Source organism: Rhamphochromis longiceps, linkage group LG23 (assembly GCF_057381845.1).
Source record: "Rhamphochromis longiceps isolate RC_006_pf linkage group LG23, R_longiceps_female_GT1.1, whole genome shotgun sequence".
NCBI classification, from domain to species: Eukaryota; Metazoa; Chordata; class Actinopteri; order Cichliformes; family Cichlidae; genus Rhamphochromis; species Rhamphochromis longiceps.
In genome coordinates this window covers 7926981-7946919 of record NC_140578.1, presented here as the reverse complement: position 1 = coordinate 7946919, position 19939 = coordinate 7926981, and the positions used below count along the sequence as shown (strand labels likewise).

At 40.7% G+C, this 19939-nt stretch overlaps 2 protein-coding genes across 2 annotated transcripts; both read right to left on the bottom strand.

The window, feature by feature from the left end:
* Positions 1–1193: 1193 nt before the first annotated feature.
* Positions 1194–9349, bottom strand: LOC146641211 (GTP-binding protein REM 2-like). Its single transcript, XM_085398871.1, has 6 exons — positions 9237–9349; positions 9040–9091; positions 5555–5864; positions 5363–5436; positions 3388–3565; positions 1194–1810 (listed from the first exon to the last, which is right to left on the bottom strand). Exons 2-6 carry the CDS (start codon positions 9082–9084, stop codon positions 1518–1520), a joined length of 900 nt encoding a protein of 299 aa, XP_085254997.1. The 5' UTR covers positions 9085–9091; positions 9237–9349; the 3' UTR covers positions 1194–1517.
* A 1046-nt stretch (positions 9350–10395) lies between these two features.
* Positions 10396–16916, bottom strand: nrl (neural retina leucine zipper). The gene is made up of 5 exons (XM_085398646.1): positions 16757–16916; positions 14221–15031; positions 13811–14110; positions 12428–12643; positions 10396–12159 (listed from the first exon to the last, which is right to left on the bottom strand). Exons 2-5 carry the CDS (start codon positions 14833–14835, stop codon positions 11998–12000), a joined length of 1293 nt encoding a protein of 430 aa, XP_085254772.1. The 5' UTR covers positions 14836–15031; positions 16757–16916; the 3' UTR covers positions 10396–11997.
* Positions 16917–19939: the final 3023 nt, after the last annotated feature.

Below are 19939 nucleotides of genomic sequence, written 5' to 3'. Positions count from 1 at the left end.
TGGGCATGGTATAAAAGACTAATGTTGGCACAGGTGCAACATCTTCATCTGCTCCTTACAGAGTCGCTGCATCCTTTTTATACCTACAATATCAGTCTAAGCACTTAAAGCATCTGTACTTGTATTTATTTTTAAAAATCAAAAGGGTTCCCGTGTGAATCTGCATGTAGTAAATATGGCGATTTGTTGCATGGAGGCATGCAAGATAGCTGCTTTTCACCTAAGCTAAGTAGCTTGCAAGCAAGTCATGAACTGGGATGCAGACTTCTTTTCTATTACTAAACCTTCACCTTATGTTTGCGTCTCATTCTTATGCCTAACTTCATGTTCTACATGCTGCAGGACCTGAAATCAGCCACACGAGGGAGCTTGCACCCCATGTTCACGATCCAAAATCGTAACCTTTCATTTCGTTCCAGTAGTTTGCAGCCAAGGGAATGAGTCAGAATATCATGCCACCATTTTATTTTTTACTTGTATTATAGCCCAGTTCTCCCTTTGATAACAAATGATGGGTATAATGACCTGTGATGTGCTAAATCTTTGTTCACGTGTGGGTGTCAGTGGGAGGATGGAAGTGCTGAGGGTTCCGAGCGTGGTTCACATGAGTGCATGGAGGCTGATATCTGATAATAATAATAATAATAATAATAATAATAATAAAAAGTCTTTGCATTTTAATTTGGATCGAATTCCATACTTAAAAATATGATTTGCTGCACGAATCATCCTTCTTCTCTCGCAGTCGACATGCACCAGAAAGGGTAGAGGTGCAGTCACAGAGCTGAAATGGACATAATGTGTAAGTCTCAACGATTCCAGGTTTCCTTGACAACAGTAACATGGCAACAATCACTCCATATACAATAATCTCCCTTTCTTTTTTCTGCTCCTTTTCTTATTCTCATGCTGGGCTCTTTGAGTCCATTTTTTAAAAAAAGAAAGCTCTTTAATTCCTGCCTGTCATCACTGGCCTTTCACTGTTTTACTGCGCACTATAATAGCTCACGAACAGTGAATGAATCATCAGAAAAGCATAACCTGTAAATGAGTTATGAAAATGTGTGGTCATGACTTTATCTGGGGCTTGGACTGTTTTTAATGTGATTTCCTATTCAGTGTATAAAACGCGTGGCAGATAGTAAAATAACAGACCTCAAGGCCACTGTGCACTCACTTTCTCAAGACTCAAAAAAGCAATTTATTTAGTTCTCAAAGCTGTGAAGGTTGCAGTTAAATGTCACTACTACAGTTTATTTACATGTTTCTACAACGGTATTTTATCATCTCCTTTTCTGTCTACAGAGTTTCTATATCATCCTATCAACAATTATCCTCTGATGAGTGAGCCTCACAACATTGTCCTGTTATCACTGTTTCCTTCACATTTTCTTAGTCACTCCTCCTGTCTTGTCTACTCATTTGCATCACTACATCTTTTTCTCTTTGTTGGTATAATACATCCCTTCCAGCTATCCCTGTTAACAATCTAACCACTTGCTCCCCGTGGGGCACCATCACAGCGCTCCCAGATCGTGGCAGGAGCGGGACTTCTGCCTCAGGAACTTCCCCACCTCTCGCTCTCGAGGGTACCGAGGCACCAGACTGGACAGGAAACGTTTGGCACGAGATGTGATGCTTTCACGTTGCCCTCCTCCGCTCATGTCCTCGGCGCTTGTCCCCGGAGGCCAGGGAGACTGGCCCCTGGCTAGTCGCACCGCACACTCCAGGAGTTCCACGGTACGGTGATCCAGAGAGGCGGAGATCTCCAGATACAGACAGTTGAAAAGGGCAGCGCTAGACATGGCCTCTGTGAGAGGAAAACAGGAGACGGAGGAGATCAGAAAAAAGGCAGCTGTCACAGCTTATATTCAGAGCCACATGTCTTTTCATCCATATAAACCTTTTGATACTCCTTCACCTGTAATAGATTGTTGGTAGTAGAGGTTCCAAGCCAGGGCACGTCTAAGAGGAAGAGCTGCATGTCAGCCTTCAGTGACGACTAAGAAGGCTACTCTTACAAAGCACAATACTTGGGAAATATGTGATAAAAATGTTCCCGCTTAAGGTGGAAACAACAAACATGTTTCACCACTTGAGGCAAAAACACACCAGGGAATACAACCAGATGTCCAACACAAAAACAAATGAGTGACTCCACTGAGATTTACTAACAACACTCAGTACATGCACTCCATGTACTGAGTCAGGCAAGCATTAAGAAAATGTTCAGTTTAAAAAATATGTATACTGTCACAAATATTATGGTCACAAAACCTTCTTGAAATGTTGAGCACTACGTTGCAGGTTTATGATCCGTGCCTTAATCTGTGTTCAGAATACAGAAAAAGGCCATTATAACAACATAAACCATCACACGAACCTGGCCTTAAGCAACAAAAGGGTGCCCATTTATCCCAGGCCCACCGCTGTTTCCAGTCAGCACATCGTAAAACACACTGTAAAGTATGGCTGAATAAATGAAATAGATTTGTGTGTACACAGCTGAATCAATAAGGACAGGTAGCTGTAAATATTGTGATTACACCGTAAGTCATTAGCAACCATGATATGTTGTGTATCATCTAAGGCTTGTAGCTGGGGTTATGGAAGGATCTTCTACTCAAAGGAGCAATTACCCTTTAAAAGTGAAAATTTCAGGGTTAAAGTCTCAAAAAGATAACTAAAACAGCAAGAGCAAGCTTTTATCTCTTGGTAATGAAAACTGTGCTGGAGGGAAGATGTCTGCATGCTAAGTGAGATATCTTTCATAGTTTTCCAACTGTGCAAAACACGCAATACGAAGTATGTCATCAAGAGGTTTATACAACGACTGGATCGCCTGTGATAGTGATAGTTAATATTTACTGATTAAGTAAACAGGACAGAGCTTGTATAAAGTAAGCTAAATCAAGCTGGAATTTTTTGCTTTAGTTTCTTTATATAGTTCTGTAGCACATTTGTCTTTAGTTTCATCTTCAATGCAGACCATGATCTCCCTCTGCAGTATTGGTCTGCAGGGTCATTTAAATAAGGAAGAATGGCATACACTGGGTTGAAAAGTATGTAGTTTCATAGCCTGTGTGATATAAAACTGTGGCGTGTGGACAAGCAGCGTAGTCACGGTGAACAGGCTTTTGCTTTAACTGTAATTAAACTCCCACACTGCAATAAAGCATGACATTCACATTTACGTTGTTTATGGAGAGAAAGAAAGAGCGTAAAATGTCAATGTCAAGTGTAATGAAGAAAGCCAAAACAGAACTAAACTGTGAAAAGAATCTGCTCCCAAAGGAAATGCTTATACATATGAAAGAGTAATGTAAAGTGTAATGTATCAAAAAAAATATTTTTTTTTAGGTGACTTGGAAAAGATAATCGTCTCACCTTGAGAGGTGACCTCACGCGTGCGAACGAGGTCACTCTTATTACCAACGAGGATTATTGGAGTCTGGGGCTGAGTCTCTCTCAGGAGAAGCCGAAGTTGCGCGGTACGGTGGAAGCTACGCCTGTCAGTCACCGAAAACACCAAGACGCACACCTCACTCTGCAGAGCCGACAGGTCCTTAATGACAAGCACAGGGACAGAGGATGATGCATTTTTGTTCTTTGTGAAATATAAGACACTAAAATAGAAATGAAATTTAAAAAACCCAAAACAAACTCAAAGATTCTAATTCAAACTGATGTAGTGTTTTGCATATGAATCAAAATCTTTTTCCTTCATAATGTTTTACTTTCCAGTGCTCTGATGAATATTTCCACCAACCCTAAAAATACAGAAAAGAGAAAGATTGTGTTTGAAGAACCAGCAGGTGGCTGATCTGTCTTTTTAACTTTACCTGAAACCCTTGTTAGTCAACAGCTGCACACTCCTCTTCCAGCAGCAAAGGGACTCCAAAAATATCAAATTCCTGAGTGATTTTTTCACACAAACTGAACTCACCATCACTTTGTCTTTAGTCAGTGCTGCCATGGTCCACTGAGTTTTCATTAAATTTTAATTAAGTCTACAACTGAGCACAGACCAAAAGGAACGTATGAACCCTAATGGTGTAACTGGGAAATTAGATAAGTAGATTCCTTGGTGTGGTAGTTAGCGCTGCAACCTCACGGCAGATTTGAATCCATGTGCCAACTGAGGCCTTTCTGTGTGGCATTTGCATGTTGTCCCCGTGCCTGCGTGGGTTCTCACAAGGTACTCCAACTTCCTCCCAGGGTTCAAAGCCATAATTGGTGTTTCTAAATTGGCTGTAGGTGTTAATGCGAGCATAAATAGTAAATTTGTCTCGCTATGTAAAATCTACAACAGACTGGTGACCTGTCCAAGCTGTACCCAACCTCTCTTGCCCCACAACAGCTGGGGTAAGCTCCTGCCACAACCCTAAATTGGACAAGTAGTTAGAAGGATGGACGGATGGAGATTCCTTATAAAGCCACAGTTTTAGTGTGTTTTAGCATTTCTCACATCTGGTAGCACAAGGAGTAACACATTATAATCCCCCACATCAGAAAAGACAGATTGTGCCACAAGAGTGTAGCTTCAGCGTTTTCGCACATGCACCTACAGTAAATCAGAAACATTAATGTAGTCATTTGGCACACCAGCTCTGTGGGCGACTCCTTCTCTGTCTTTCTGTATGTTTCTCTCTCTCCTATTCACATCCTCACGCTGATGCCTCAGAGCTGCACTCACGGGAAAATAAGAAAGTGTGGAAAACAACCTGATAATGAGCTTTCCTTCAGTCGACCAGATGCAGATGCTGCAGATTGACTGTCCCCTTTTTGTCCAACAGTTCTCTGAGCTTGACAGTTTTTGTTACAGTGATGGCAATAAACAATACAGGGTGCTCCAAATACTGTGCACACTGTGAGCAGATCAAATGCTAAATATGCAGTAAGCATTTGTTTATATATTGTAACTGAACCATTTTTTATGTCAAATGTAAGCTGTATTAGTAATCTATCAGAGGCAGTCTACCCTGCCCCCAACAATAAAATTGTGCTCACGAGTGCTGTGATATACTCGTGTTCATGCATTAATATGCTGTCAGTTCTGCTTGCAAATTTCTCTACACGCTCTTTCAAACTCTTTTTCTATTACCCCAGTTAATCTCTTAATACAGCGAAGCTTTATTCCTCCCAGCACACAGAGTTCTTCAAATACTGAAAAGCAAATGAAACCAAGTGCTGAAAAATCTAAACTGCAAAGGAGCAATTTAAGCTTCTTCTTCTTAAAGCAGTCCAAGTATTCAGCACAGAGGAGCAGCTGAACACACTGTATACAGCTGCACAGAGGGCTCACTGGCCTAATGAGGGAGCAGGAAGCAGAGTGGGAGCTATGAAGTGTTGTTTGGCTCACCTGTCTCCAGTTGTCATAGATAATGATGGTGCTCTCCTCATCATCCACGGTAACTGTGTGCACATAACCCTCCCCTAAGGACAAAGGGAGCAGCAGTTAGGTCTCAGGAGGGAAATGGGCACTGTGATTTATTTACTTGCTGCTCACTTACTCCACTGCAATACATTGCTCTGCATACAAACAGCACTGTACCATCAGAATCCACAGATGCAGTCCTGTCCATGTCTCCCGCGAGGGCCAGGGCCAGAGAGGACTTCCCGACGCCATTCTGCCCCAGGAGAGCAATCCTTAGTGGCCCGTCAGGTCTGCCCTCCACAGTCACGGTTGGAGTATCATCCAAGGCAGGGCTGAAACTGTTTGGGGACACCGAAGGCCCGGCCGCACCTGACGCCCAGTCGCATTCATCGTGGACGGCTTCTTCTCGCCTGAGCTGGTGCTTAATTGGCAGAGGAGTGCTTCCTCTGCGAACGGTTGGAGTGCTGGGCAGAGTCATACTGTCACACTGGTGGGAAAGAAGAACATAGACAGACAGTGTAACACTCGTGAAATAGTGATTCCCACATGCCAACCAGAGCAAATCCCAAAACCTGATCTACATGAACCTCTCCTTATTTTTTCCCTATATCTTTACTGTTGTGGATTCTATGTGCAAAAATGTTTGTGATCATAAAGCTCGGGCTCTAGGTTGTAGATATCCCTGATAGGATCATCAGGCACACAGCACTGGCTGTGGCTTTGCCCTAAGGTTTGGGATAAAAATAAATAAGGATTATTCTGAACTGGAAAGAATGTAGTTTTAAAAATGAGCAGTTCCCCTTAAATGGACTTCAAAGACAGAAAGAACTTCTTTTTAAAACCCTGAAATTTCAAAGAGTGCACAGGGAGATATACTTATTAGTCACTAACACAAGTGAAGCATTGGAAATCCTTGCTTCAATAAATCTCATAATGACAACACAGCAATACTAGGATGGAGTAGAACCTGACTAACCGCTGGCCTGATATTACTCTTTGCAAGCAGCCCAAGCGGAACACATTACATATATAATGAATTATGACATGGCTATTGTCTATAGACTTTTTAGCAATGCATTTGATTAAGTAGTGAAATAGCCTACACAAAGACAAGTTTGCTTAACTGTAATACATAGTCTGCTATTTGTGCAGTAAAATCCCCAAAGTAGTCAAACTATGTGATGATACTATTTCAAATTGATCCAGTCCATCATATTCTTCATGATATTCTGTGAAAATGTTTCTCACATTAGCAACACACACATACTGTGAAGTTTGGGTTCACGTTTTAACACCTAGAGAAACCGTTTAGTGTCAACCTGACAGCTGACTAAGGTCAGCGAAAGGAGGCAAGCAATGTGGCCTCACAATAAATAGACTCTGGATATAAATATGCAGATTCTGTGGGCAAGAGCTTTGGTACTGAAAGCTTTTTGGTTTTTGTTTGCAGTGCTGAGCAATCATGTTTGAGTAGATTTGGGTTGCATGGAAATAAACAAACCCTGCAAAGAGCAAAAGAGAGATTATATTTGCTTAGATTAAATTTCAAGACCATCAGCTGTCATGTGATGAAGAGTTATGTCTTTATTAGGTTTTTTAAAAACAAATTTATCTTATTTATCTTCATTATCAAACAATTACAGGTGCACAGAACAGGAATTCTTGGCCCAAATAGGCTTTGTTGTCCCAAAGGCTGAGTCATCAGATGATAACACATGGGTATCTGGGTTAGGTAGCAGGTGTTGTAATCTTAGCTTTTCTTCTCCTGCTACTATTTATTAATTTACCTTTGAGCAAAAATTGAGAGTTGTGTTATAAGACACCCTTTTCAAAAGGTTTACAACTATGCCTTACAATTTTTTCCACCATTGTCACTGGCATGACACCACAGGGCAGATTTGGCTGTAAGTCTTAAAGATATTAAATGAGTGTTGGATGGGTTTAAATGCAATGCCAAGTTATTCGGACATCAATAAACTTGTTACACATTGAATCAGCTGGGATCAAATTTGGCATTCTGTTTGTGCTATAGATTGTCTATAAAAGCTATCCTGCCATTGCCTTTTAGTTTATGAAGTCCTGTGAATTCATCCCAATTTAGCACTTTGAACCAGATGTGATGAGTGAGGGTGGGATTCAATGGAGAAACCAAAAAACACTGTAAATGACCTCTCAGTCATAAGGTAGACCGGCCCTAAAGCTCTGCTTAATTGTCTCTCTGTATCTAATTAGAGCCATTATTTTTAAAAAAAAATGAAGACCCTGGTGTATTTAACATGATTTGAGACAAGCAACTGGGACCATGACTCACCAGAAACATCTTAAATGGGACCATAGAGCAAGAGAGCATTATGGTCTATTTCCTACAGACTTCTTTTCAATGGCAACCAGATGACTCAGCCTCTGCTGGTGTTTGGAAATAATGCAGGTCTAAGGCACTGTGACTGTCTTAAATCTCAGTCCATTTAGAACCTACCTCAGTCTTTTAGATATATTTGCGATATTGCATGGATCCAATGCCAAGTAAATAGAGGGCCAGTATTGCTGATACCGATAGCGATACTGATAACTTTAACCTATAAAGGCAGCTTATGTAGGTGAGATCAGTATGTCATGTTTTATGAGATCACCTCTAAATCCCTGTGGTTTTTATTTTCCATAATAATAAGTTAACACAACAAAACAGGCCTTTCAGCTTTTCATGTATTTTGAAACTGGATTTCTTTTTTTGGAGACCTGAAATGTAAATGTGTGCTGCATACTGAATCCTAGTGGTTAGAAATAAAGTATCCTTTCTATTGCGCTAGTATCGATCAGATACCGATAGCACCGTATGTATATCGATAAACTATTGGTATTCGGATCAGTTCTCCCACCTCTAATATTTAGTGTAGATTTATGTCCATCTGACAATATTTATTCTTGTTTTAGCTGTTTCTGAAATTCTTAAAGAGAAAAATTTGGCATTTTAGCTGCTAAATTCTACTGTGTCGATTATTTAGCCAGAGGGTGTTTTAAAACACACCAAATTATTTTATCTACTGAGTGGTATAATTTTTTTTTTCATTTTTAGTGGCTGCCTTGACAACAATGGCAACTTAATAAGTAATTTTTGAAAATGCATATATTTTCAGAAATTAATAAATCGATTTATTGGTTGGATTTCTGAGGATTAATGTTAATTAATGGGGTAAACCTGTTGCTTAAAGGATAACCTTCAGTTCTTGGAACTGAGCAACAACCATAACATAGCAGATCCCGCCCTCCCTGCAAATAGACGTAACTAAGAATTGAGAAGTGGTGACAATTAACCTGAGATTAAAGGTTGAATGAAAACCAAAATCAGTCGAAAGGCGACATAAAGTTCTTGGAGGGCTGAAATGACATTTAAAGTTTGAGCTGCACTAAGCCACCGAGTGAGTTAATTATTGAGCACCATTATAATCGGTTGTTTATTGCATTGTGGTTAAAATTAGTCATTGTAGCCGTAACTCCATTATAAACTGACTCCTTGTATTTTGTAATGCAGGACACCCCCTCCCTGCACCACCACCACCTACCTACAACACTCACACACACACACAGAGATTCAGCAAGAATACCATACACCGTCAGCACATAACCTCAGTTCCCTTCTTTTTTTTTCTTTTCCTGCACCTTACCGTGGCCGCATTCTCCTCGCTGTCTTCGGGCACATCTGTCGGCATCTGCAAACTGAAATCAAGCGATCGGAAATGAGGACTCCAGAAGATATACAGGGAAGAGCATCATCACCATTCTTCCTCCTCACCCATGCCACCCCCACCCACCACTCTCACTTTATGAACCCCTTATCAAACAGCCCGGTATGATCTCTCACCTGTCAGGTGGTTATCAGCTACTAAAAAGTAAGCACTAAGCGCGTCTTTCTCTCTTTCTCAATCTTCCCTCCCTAGCGCTCTCTCTCTCTCTCTCTCTCTCTCTCCCTCTCTCTCTCACTCTCTCCCCCCCTCTCTCTATCTCTCTCTCACTCTCTCTCTCTCTCTTCATTTCGCTCTTCGCTGTCATTCTGTGTTCTCAGGTTAGGGCCCAGGTCCAGATCGGTAAGTCAGTACTGCCATTCATCATCAGCACTCCACAGACTGACTACTGTGACTCACTGACTTGACGCCTAAAAAGCTCTCCAGATCTTGATTTGCTGCCTAGAGAGGAGAGGTGACACCACTACCACGTGCTGGAAATGTTTACTGCAGGTGCATGCAGCCCGGTGATAGCAGTGAAGCGTGATGCATGCGTGCATGTAGGGAGCAGTGCTGTAGGAAGATGCTCAGAGTCACGAAGCATTCACTGACCTCTGGTAGATGGAGGCGATGCAGGAAGCGGCCGCTAGGGGGCATTATAACATAAGTAATCACATTCCTAATTGACTTTTGTGTGTGTGTGTGTGAGAATGTTTAAAATGTGTTATTAGGTTATCCCTGCTGTAAAACAGAGACTTGATTGCCTACCCATTTGCTTACAAAGTTTAATAGCCCTATTTTTTTATTTTCTTTGAAGACACTCAATATTTTATTTGACAGATTAATTTCCAGTTCACCAAAGTATTTTCTAGTCTGTTATCGAAGGAGTGTATATGAACATGTTTTCTGTCAGAGTGCGAACATGGCCATGAGCAGTGGTGTGTCCCTCCCACACAAAGCCACAATAGACTCCGGCAGTGAGCAGCCAGGGCGCTATTATAGCCCTAATCCTGCTCCTATTATACAGGCCAGAGAGAGAGCGAGAGACACAGAGAGGGAGGTAGAGCTGAAGATGAGGTCATCCCAAACAGCACACACCCAGGGTCACTGCCTCACTATAGAGGGGCAGAGATAAAGAGAGAGATGGAGCCGGACATGGTGCTACAGAGAAAAGGCTTCCAGGAGATTGACAGTGGCAGATGCTAGGATAGGTGAATCGAGAGATGAGGTTTAAACCTGTGTGCAAGGTGTTAAAAAAAACCCTGACACATCACAGGGATGGTAAAGTAATTGGTTTATTGTATATGCATATGAAACCACACTACAACAGGAGCAGGAAACCATGATAAGGGCCTTTGTTGTAAAATAATGTTAATTCTAATCACAAATGAATAAAAGAATAAACTGTAGGAAAGTAAAAATACACGCTAATGGAATAAAACCAAAAAAATAATTAGAATCAGTACATAAATAAACAATAAATACCAAATAAATAAGTGAATAAATAAAACAACAATTTATGTAACCTATACCCAAACAAAATAAATAACTCTAATGCATTAACCCTGGCAATAAATTCATGGGACAATTAAGAATGTGTCTCCATGAAGATTTTCTTTTAAATCTTTTTTTTTGCATTTTTTTCATCCCTGCACCATAAATTTTCTGTTGCATCAGTAGCCCACAGTACCCGAGTCCACAGTGACCAGCTCTGTGGTGCTGCATGTTGTAGTAATATGAAAATGATCTGTGTTTTCACAGAGCAATGCTTTTTCCTTTTTTCTCTCTCTCTTTTTTTTTAACAGAGGTATTCCTTCTGCCCAAAAATAGCTTCCTAGTCTGAAGAACTGGACACAACCACACAAATCATGCCACACTTTTTTTTCTTTTTGCTTGCTGAAATGGGTTGCCTCTTTTTTCATTTGCAGTTGCTTGAGTTAAGCACACTACCATCCCCGTGTCTCTGTATGTAAAAACCCATTCTCGAGAGCACACAGCAAGTCTGTTAATGGCTGAAATTTGCCAATTCCAACTGGCAAAAGTACATTTCTTTTCTAAAACAAAAGGTCAGTTTCCCCGCTATTCATTTAACACAATCACTGGAAGATATTCTTGTACATTCTTTAATCTATGATTATTAATCTTACAAAGAATACCAGGTCTTGGTGAGCTTAAACACTTTGGTAGGCAACTGTGAAATATTAGCTTAACTGCATGCCATGGATACTTTATCCAAGCCCATACCACTCCACATCCAACACCACTGCACTACTCAGACCTCTGCAGCTTTAGCAGCTTAATATAAAAAGAAAAGAAAAAAAGAAAAAACAACTACACTGAGCCTCAATCACTCACTTGCAAAGTACATTGCAAATATGTAATATTGCATAGATAACAATATCAGACACTATAATAGTTTTATTGCAAGATAAAGCTGTTTTTTAAAATCCATTTTCAGAGTACTGTTTGTCACCTGTTGCACTGATATCACCAGCAGAAGCTCTCAGGAAACTCTCAGTCAGTTTTTTGTGCAACCATGATTCACATTTAAGTAAATCTGAGCCTGTGAAGCAGCCCAGGGCTGAGTCTAACCCTATCAATTAACAGTCAGTTCCCCTTTAGTCATTCAAGGGTGGTTTTCACAGTTGTATGATCCCCAAAACAGCCTTCCAAAGTCTCTCTTCCATTTTCTCTTTCACACACACACACACGCACACACACACACACACACACACACACACACACACACACACACACACACACACACACACACACACACACACACACACACACACACACACACACACGCGTTCTTGTTTCTTCGCTCCAAGTCTGATTACTCATTATTGATTGCTCCACGCTGGCTTGTCTATTTTCTTTGTGCACCCCTGTGGATTAAACTCAGAGGAAGTAGTCAGGGGGCGGGGAAGGTGGGTTGCTGGTGTGGGTCGGCTGGGCGTCACCACCGGTACCATGGTTTGTGCTGAGCAACTTCTCATAGCGAGCCTTGTAGGCGTCTCTCTCCCTCAGCACTCGTGTCAGCTCGCACTGTAGCTGTTCCAACTGATGAGAAAGGAGTAGAAAGATTGTAATTTATCTGCGCTTCGCTGAGCTAAAGTGCAAAGATGCTCACTTGGAGTGCATTATTTATTCTATCTGCAGAGTGTGTCAGCAGTTATGTCAGATGCTGCATGTTTTTGCTGTCCTCACCTACTTTAAAACCAGAATTTCCCATTAAAAAGCTGGCTGATATTAATGATTAATGCCAGTGTAGAAAAAGAGGCAAAATCTCAGGTTTGACACTTATGAAAAGAAATTGAAGACTGTGTACCTGCTGGGTAAGCAAATGTTTCTCAGACTCCAGAGCGTGCCTGTGCTGTAAACGCTTGTAGCGGCAGGACTGGGCATAGCCTCGGTTCTTTAGCGTGCGGCGTTTCTGCTTCAAGCGCACCACCTCGTCCTTGCTCACTCCACGCAGGTGTCGGTTCAACTCGCGCACTGACAAGCTCACCAGCTGCTCATCAGAGAAACGCTCGTTCGCCCCGCACTGAGGAACAGATGGAGACGACACACATAAAGAATATGCTGTTTCTCACCATTAATTGGCAACAAGACACATGCAGGAAATTATGGGAGGGTGTGCAGGGTGTGAAGCTGGTTCTGGCAAAGCTTTAGATTCATATATGGCATGAATGGTGTACACATGATGTGTCAAACTGAGTGTGTGTGTGTGGTGTGTGAGCGTGCCTGGCTGTCAGGGGGCACATTCTGGCACCACATGTCTATAATCTGTCATGTAATCTGACTAAGTGTGGGAGACAGTTATCAGGATTACCCACAGCAATAATAGCAGATATTATCATAAGCTCACACTGTGTTCCATATAGAGATCCACCCAGACATCTTGATCAACCAGAACACAGATTACAAAGTTTATTTACCTTTTACATGCAGAGCAGAATATTCACAACTGAGTTATTAATAAGATACTAATGTAGTTTTAAGCAGAAATACTTATCGACAAACATTTTTCTTCCTGAGGACACCAATAACAGGCCGGCTGTATATACAGTTAATGAATGAAGGGATGCACCACCCATGAGCTTCTATGCCTTTGCTTCTATTTATTCCCCATTATTTGTAACGAAAACTGAGAAATTATTACAAAGTAATTAGAAAAAGTGGCTTAACTTTTTTTTTTTTTTTTTTTAGGTCTTTCAAGATTTAGTCACCACCAAACTGGCATCACATAACAATCTGCAACATTGAGCCAAAATCTTGGTGCATCCTTTATTGTAATAATGCAAATTTACAGTATACCTTTTAAAATACTAACATTTAGAGATTTACAGATGTCAGATTATAACTAAATTAAATTACAGAATACCTGCAGCTGCTAAACTGTTTTGGGAAAAAATGTTCCCAAATTTTCCCTTAGGTAAAGATTTATCTTCCCTTATTGTTGCCATGTGGAAAACAATCCTTAAAGTGATACTTCAGATAGACAAAGACATTAATAACCATGTTGTAATGGCCTAATCCTAATCCTTTGCTGGACCATCGCTCCCTCCTTCCGCCCAGCCTTTTAATGCGACTGTTTTCTCGCTTCACGTCTTTTCCCTCCAGGAATTTCTCATGGTTTACTGATTAACGCTTCCTGCTGAATATTATAATCATAATTAGGCCCTCTCTTCAATTCTGGATAGATTTGTACCTGATTGGTTTGTGGGTGGTGATGATGGTGATGGTTGCCATGCATGGGGTGGTGCGGGTGATGCTGATGATGGTGATGCTGGTGGTGATGCTGGTGGTGATGAAGGCGGCCCTGGGGGCTGAGGGGTTGGGGGTATGGAGCAGAAGCAGGGTTAGTGTTGGGGAGGGAGGGAGGGCCTGATGAGAGGAAGACGAGTGGGCGATGGCAGATGTCTGCTGCTTTGGCGCAGGAGATGTCACCTCCGCTGTCGCTGCTTGAGTCTCCCAGGTTGCTGCTTGAACTCTGAGAAAGACCTGGGAACTGAAAAGAGGAGGTGCAAATGATGAAGGGAGAGAGAAGTATAAAGTCAGTTGTTTAGTGGGTATATGTATAATGAATAATAACACTGACATAGCATAAGAAATTCTTACCTGTGAGCTAACAGCTGCTGCAGCTGAGTTCAGTAGAGCCTCCACAGCATCCTCACACCCCAGGAAGCCATTCACCTGCCCTCTCTCTCGGTCCCCTCTCTCTGGCACCCCTCCCAAGGCTCCCAGCAAAGTGGCGGGCCCCGTCACCTCACCTCCAAACTGTTGCTGCAGTGCGGCCAGCCAGATCAGGTCCTCCAGAGAGGCTGGGGTCGGACCTTGAGGGCCGCCATGGGCTGGACTGCCTTCCACGTTCCCCTGAGAGCCGGAGCTGATGTTGGAAGTGAGACTGTTGGGTATGGAGAGGGGAAAGGAGATGGAGGAGGACGATGAAGAGAGAGAAGAAGAGCCCGAAGGGGGTGGGTGGGCATCGCTGAATGTGGGCGAAGGTGGCAGTGAGTTGTAAGGGCTGGAGCTCAAGCTGGAGTCCTGTGGTGGGTGGCTGGTGTACGGAGAGCTGGAGGGGTCATGGGTACCAGATTTAGGGTACGCACATGGAGGAGGGAGCGGAGGAGTGTCAGATTTGACCTCAAACTTGAGAAGGTCAAAGTCGTTTAGGTATTCCATGGCCAAAGGGCTTGGGGGGAGAGAAGGCATGGGGAGGGAAGGAGAGGACATGATGTTTGTCGCTGCTGCTGCTGGCGGGAGCTTCAACAGGGTTTTTACGTGTGTCAGGATTGTTGAAAAGTCCAGTCCTCTGACTCAGTGCAGCTCATAGACAGCGGCAGCGGTGATGTCAGAAAGTCCACTGGTTGGTGAGTTTCTTTTGTGAGAAACTGTATGTCCCCTTTTCCTTGTCTCTGTTTCTTTTGTCCTGAAGAAACAAAAAGGGAAAAAAGGGTTTGGATGGAAGGGATAAGAGTAATGGGTGGTTGATGTTGTCTATAAAGAGCTGATAAGCTGTAATTAATGTTACTAATTTTGTGCAGCATAGATTTAGCACTCATAATTAATTAAAAGAAAGCTAAGAAATGATGCATCGAACCAGAAATATGTGTTTTTTATTTAACTTCACTCGTTCTTTTTCCTTATTAAAACTGGAAGCCTACATTACCCATAATAAAAGCTGACAATGATCTTTGAGGTGTGTTGTGTTGCAGGCCTTAGGCTGCAGAGGAGTGGTAAGCTCCTCCTACATCTACATCCAGATTATTTTCATTTGAACTTAATTTCCAGCCTTGAATTTAAATTAGATATTGCACTACTCCCAAGCTCTGTCAGCTCATTCATGAATACATCTAAAGACCCCCTTTAATTTAACCATTTCAGTTTGACTGAAATATATATATATATATATATATATATATATATATATATATATATATATATATATATATATATATATATATATATATATATATATATATATCAGTCAAACTGATTCTATCATGAAATGCCTTAAAAAAAAGGATCAGTTAGAAATGGGTAAACATCAAGGTAGGCTGTGTTTGTATATTAACACACGAATCTGCAGCACACACCTCTTGCATCCCACACATGTAAGCAGTCTGTGTACATAAAAAACACAAAGTTTCGTGCACTTAAAAAGTGCATTTCCTCTCTTGTAATTATATCAGTACTGAGCGTCACATTTCTTCTTTTTAAGATCTCCTTGCTAAATGAAGAAACTGAATAAAATGTGCTGCTAGATGCCTTTTGACAACATCTTCTTCTGCATGTCAGGTTTTGCATTTGGAATACTTCCATGTAGAAATACTTTCCAGGTTGCTCAGGAAATGCAATATATCTAGAAACATCCGCTCGCTGAACTCATAAGCAGTTGAAGCAGAGGAATTCACAGGCTTAATCATTTTTGACAGAAAGATCCACAGGTCTCAGAGAGCAAATCCAATTATCGAGCACTTCAGACTTTAATCCAGAGGCCACGACTTTCTAAAATTCTATACAGCTGTAAATTTACTTTTAGCAAAAATTGATAACAAGTTAAAAGTAACATATCAAGATAGTAAAATGTGACCTTTTTTATGCATTTGCTGTCAAATTCATGTTCAAAAACTCGTTTTACACAAAAAAAGAGTTACATGACAATATTTTAGAGTAACTTATAGAAAGTCTGAGACGATAAATGAGTTAAATATTAACATAATAAGTCAAAACATTCAAAAACAAATGAAGAGGCTAAAAGTAGTGTCCTCACAATATAACTGAAAAGTTCAACACTTCCATTATGCTACAGGGGTAAGTGCATCAAAGAAAGCTGTAAGTGGTTTCCGCCAATACTAATTACACTCCTTCAGATGTAATAGTTGTTATTAATAAAATGAACACCTAATTAAAAAAGTCCACCTTTGACTAGTGCCTCTGCTTCACTGCTCATTACTTTCATCCCCTGTGGCTCAAAATGGATTGTAAAAGAAAGCAAACAGTGACAGGGCTCCATGGAGGCCTCAGTCTGGCTCCGGACCAGAGTTACAGCAAAAACACACACATGAGAGAAAAAAGTAGAGTGAAAGCAGGCCGAGATAAAGGCCCGGTGTGAGAGACGGTCAAACAGGCAAAGTGACTGAAAAGATCTTACCGTCGGTCATAGAGAAGAAGGATGGTTACGAGCTCTTGTCAACGTCCCCACTGAACACACACACAAACACAAATAATCGACTGACTGGTTGACTGACACGTTTGGAAAGAGACACAGAGGAAACAGCGTGTGTGTGCATGTGCGTGCGCATGTGAGTGTGTATAGCACTCTGCTACTGAGTGCCACTGCCCCCTTTCTTTCTGTCCACTCTGCTGCAAATCCCTGTTTGCAGCAATCCCCTCCTCTCTCTCTCTCTCTCTCTCTCCGTCTCTTCCCTCCACATCCCTCTCTCATAGTTCACAGGCATGTTCACGCTCTCTGGCAGTGTTTCCCCCGCTTCACTCTGTCACCCCATCCCATATTTTGTACTCCTTTTTCTTTTTCTCTTCTTGTTTTACACGTTTCTGTTTCCTTGCATACACCCCACACACATACCTCCAAATTCCCAACTCTCTCCTTTGATGCGACATAAAATTTCTTGCAAAAGAAGCAAAAACACTTCATACATGCACCACTTCCTTCATCAACTACATTTCAAAACTGTTGTTCTGCAAAACAAGTATCGCTGACACTTCATGAAAGTTTACTCAACTATCTCTGAATATTTATCTCTCGGACATAACAACTTTAACAATTGTGTTGCTGCAAGTTGGACTGTAGGCTCTGTGCTGCCTCACAGTGGATAGTCACATATCCTGAACTGAAAATGAGTCAAGAGCAGCTCTGCTTTAACGCTAAAATGCTGTTAAATATTGAACCTGTGAGTTGTTACAGTCAACCAGGTTAAAGACAAAGTTTTAAAAACTCTCTAACCCACAGACCCTGTCACTGTAACCACATAAGGTCAAATGAGTCTAAAACCATACACTTATTGTGTTGTTTTTCCATCTGATTGGTGCCTTTTTGTTCAAATGTTTCACTGCAATGGAAGATGCTTTAAAAAGAAGAAGCTGTAGAGTATTACTATTAAGGTCACTGGATGTTTACTCGAGACTCACAGATTATACAGGTAACACAAAAACAACAACAACCCACAGAAGAACAAAGAAAAATGGGGGAATTTATTGAAAAAAATTGTTTTAAATTACAGGATTTAGATAAAAATTGTGTTGCAGCAATTGGACACTGTCAATTTAAACCAGTGTCCAACGTACTTGTCAGCAGAGGTGCAATCTGCTCATGTACTGTGCTTTGGTTCAATTTCAAGGTACTTTTATCTTACTTGAATATATTCACTTTTTAAAATTCATCGTGGTAAATTTCCCAGAGAAAAAAAAAAATATATATATATATAACACAGGTTTTGAATATCTAAACCAGCTGGCTGTTGGTTTATTCTAACATGGTTTTATGTTGACAGTCTACAACATAAAGTAATTATATCCACTGATACAATACAATATCTATAATTTTTATAGTATTGCTTTTGTGCATTTGATGCCTAATATTTCTCATTATTTTCTCTGCATTATTGTAGGTCTCTGTCTTACAATATAAATTGCCTTGAGGTGACTGCTGTTGTGGTTTAGCTTTATATAAATAAAACTGAATTGAATGTTTTCTGGTGTAATTTCTATTACCACTGTTTAATATTAAATAAATACATACCAGCAGTGATTCACCCATTAAGCTCATCCCATTTATGGATTTATTCAAACAAAGTAATGAGTCTTAATTATGTATTGCCTACTGGCCCCAAAGGCAAACAGCACTTCTGTGCTTCATTATGTCTGGATTAATTTGTAGCAGTATAAGTTAATATCATTTTAAGCATAAAAGACTGATAATTTAGATGTATGACTGAAAATGTATCAGTGAACAATGATCTCACTAACTGGATATGTTTTCAGCTGGTAGATATTCATCTCTGTGGGTACAGACCCAAAACATTTCAACAAAGAGGTTCGTGATTTGAAATTAGCACCCCCCGCATCGCCTTACTACCCTGCCTCTCACAGTTAGGATCAAAATCTGTGAACTAATGCTGTTTTTTTTTCTTCTTCCAAGCCATTTAAGTCTGCAGGGAAATGCACAACAAGCGTTTCTTGATGCTCCTTAAAAGCTAAACTTGTTAATCCCGAGTCTCTCAGTGTCTTAATAGCGTCTCGTTCAGGAATCAGTAAGTTAATAGTGCCTTCACAAATCTGATTTGGACTGTAAACAAAACCTTTATTGAAAGCAGACATGCTGACTCGTGGAAAAAAAAAGCACAAGACTGATAAACAGTTTAGTATTTTACTATGTAATTAAAAAAATAAATCTTTAATAAGCAGAGATGTTACTGACAGCTAAATAAGATTTAATAGACATAGTAAAATAGAAAAGAATTTAAAGGTAAAAAGCTTCTGTTCTCTTCTTTCAGTTTCTGTTTCCTCTGCTCTCTACTTTAACCTCTCTATCTGGCCATCATTTGTGTTTCCGGGGAAAGCTTAGCAGCTAAACCAACAGGGCCTCCTGTGAGGGCGAGGGACAAAGAGAGGGAGAGACACAGAGGAACTTACCTCATACTTCATGACAAACACACAATCACTCCTCCTGCATCTACACACATTTATCTTTTAGCATCTCAGTGTGCCTTACACGCAGGTGTGACCTGAAGTTGATTCAAATGATTCACTGTTCGTTTGCTCTTTTATTTTAGAGGCAAAGGTAAGTTTTGAGGTCGTGTGATTAAGATAACGTAGTAGAGGTCGACCAGTATGTTGACTGGCTGGTGTTGTTTTATCACATTAAACACACAGTGACACAAAAGCTTTTTTCTTACATAGAGTAGTAGTAGTAGTAGCAAAAAGATTCTTGTAATAATTAGAAAATTATGTCATCATATATCAAAGAAGCTCTGACTCCTTGAAGCAGAGTAGCATCATATTTCAGCATATTGTATGCAAAGTCCAGCTGTAACTTGGTAACAAGTAGTTGGAACAAAAACAATGACTTTTCTTTTCATTACCATAATTTTTCCATATCATGTCTGGCATACTTTAATTAGAATACGATGATATATTGAGCCAAACACAGAATCATTTTAATGCAAAACTGAAACCTCCACTTTCTGAAACCTCAAAAAGCTGATAAGCCAAAGCCCAGTAATAACAGAAGGTAAGAAAAAAAAAAATCCAAACTAACAGAAAAAGTTAGGCACTGGGGACAAAGGCAAGAAACATGGGATTGCACATGAGGGGA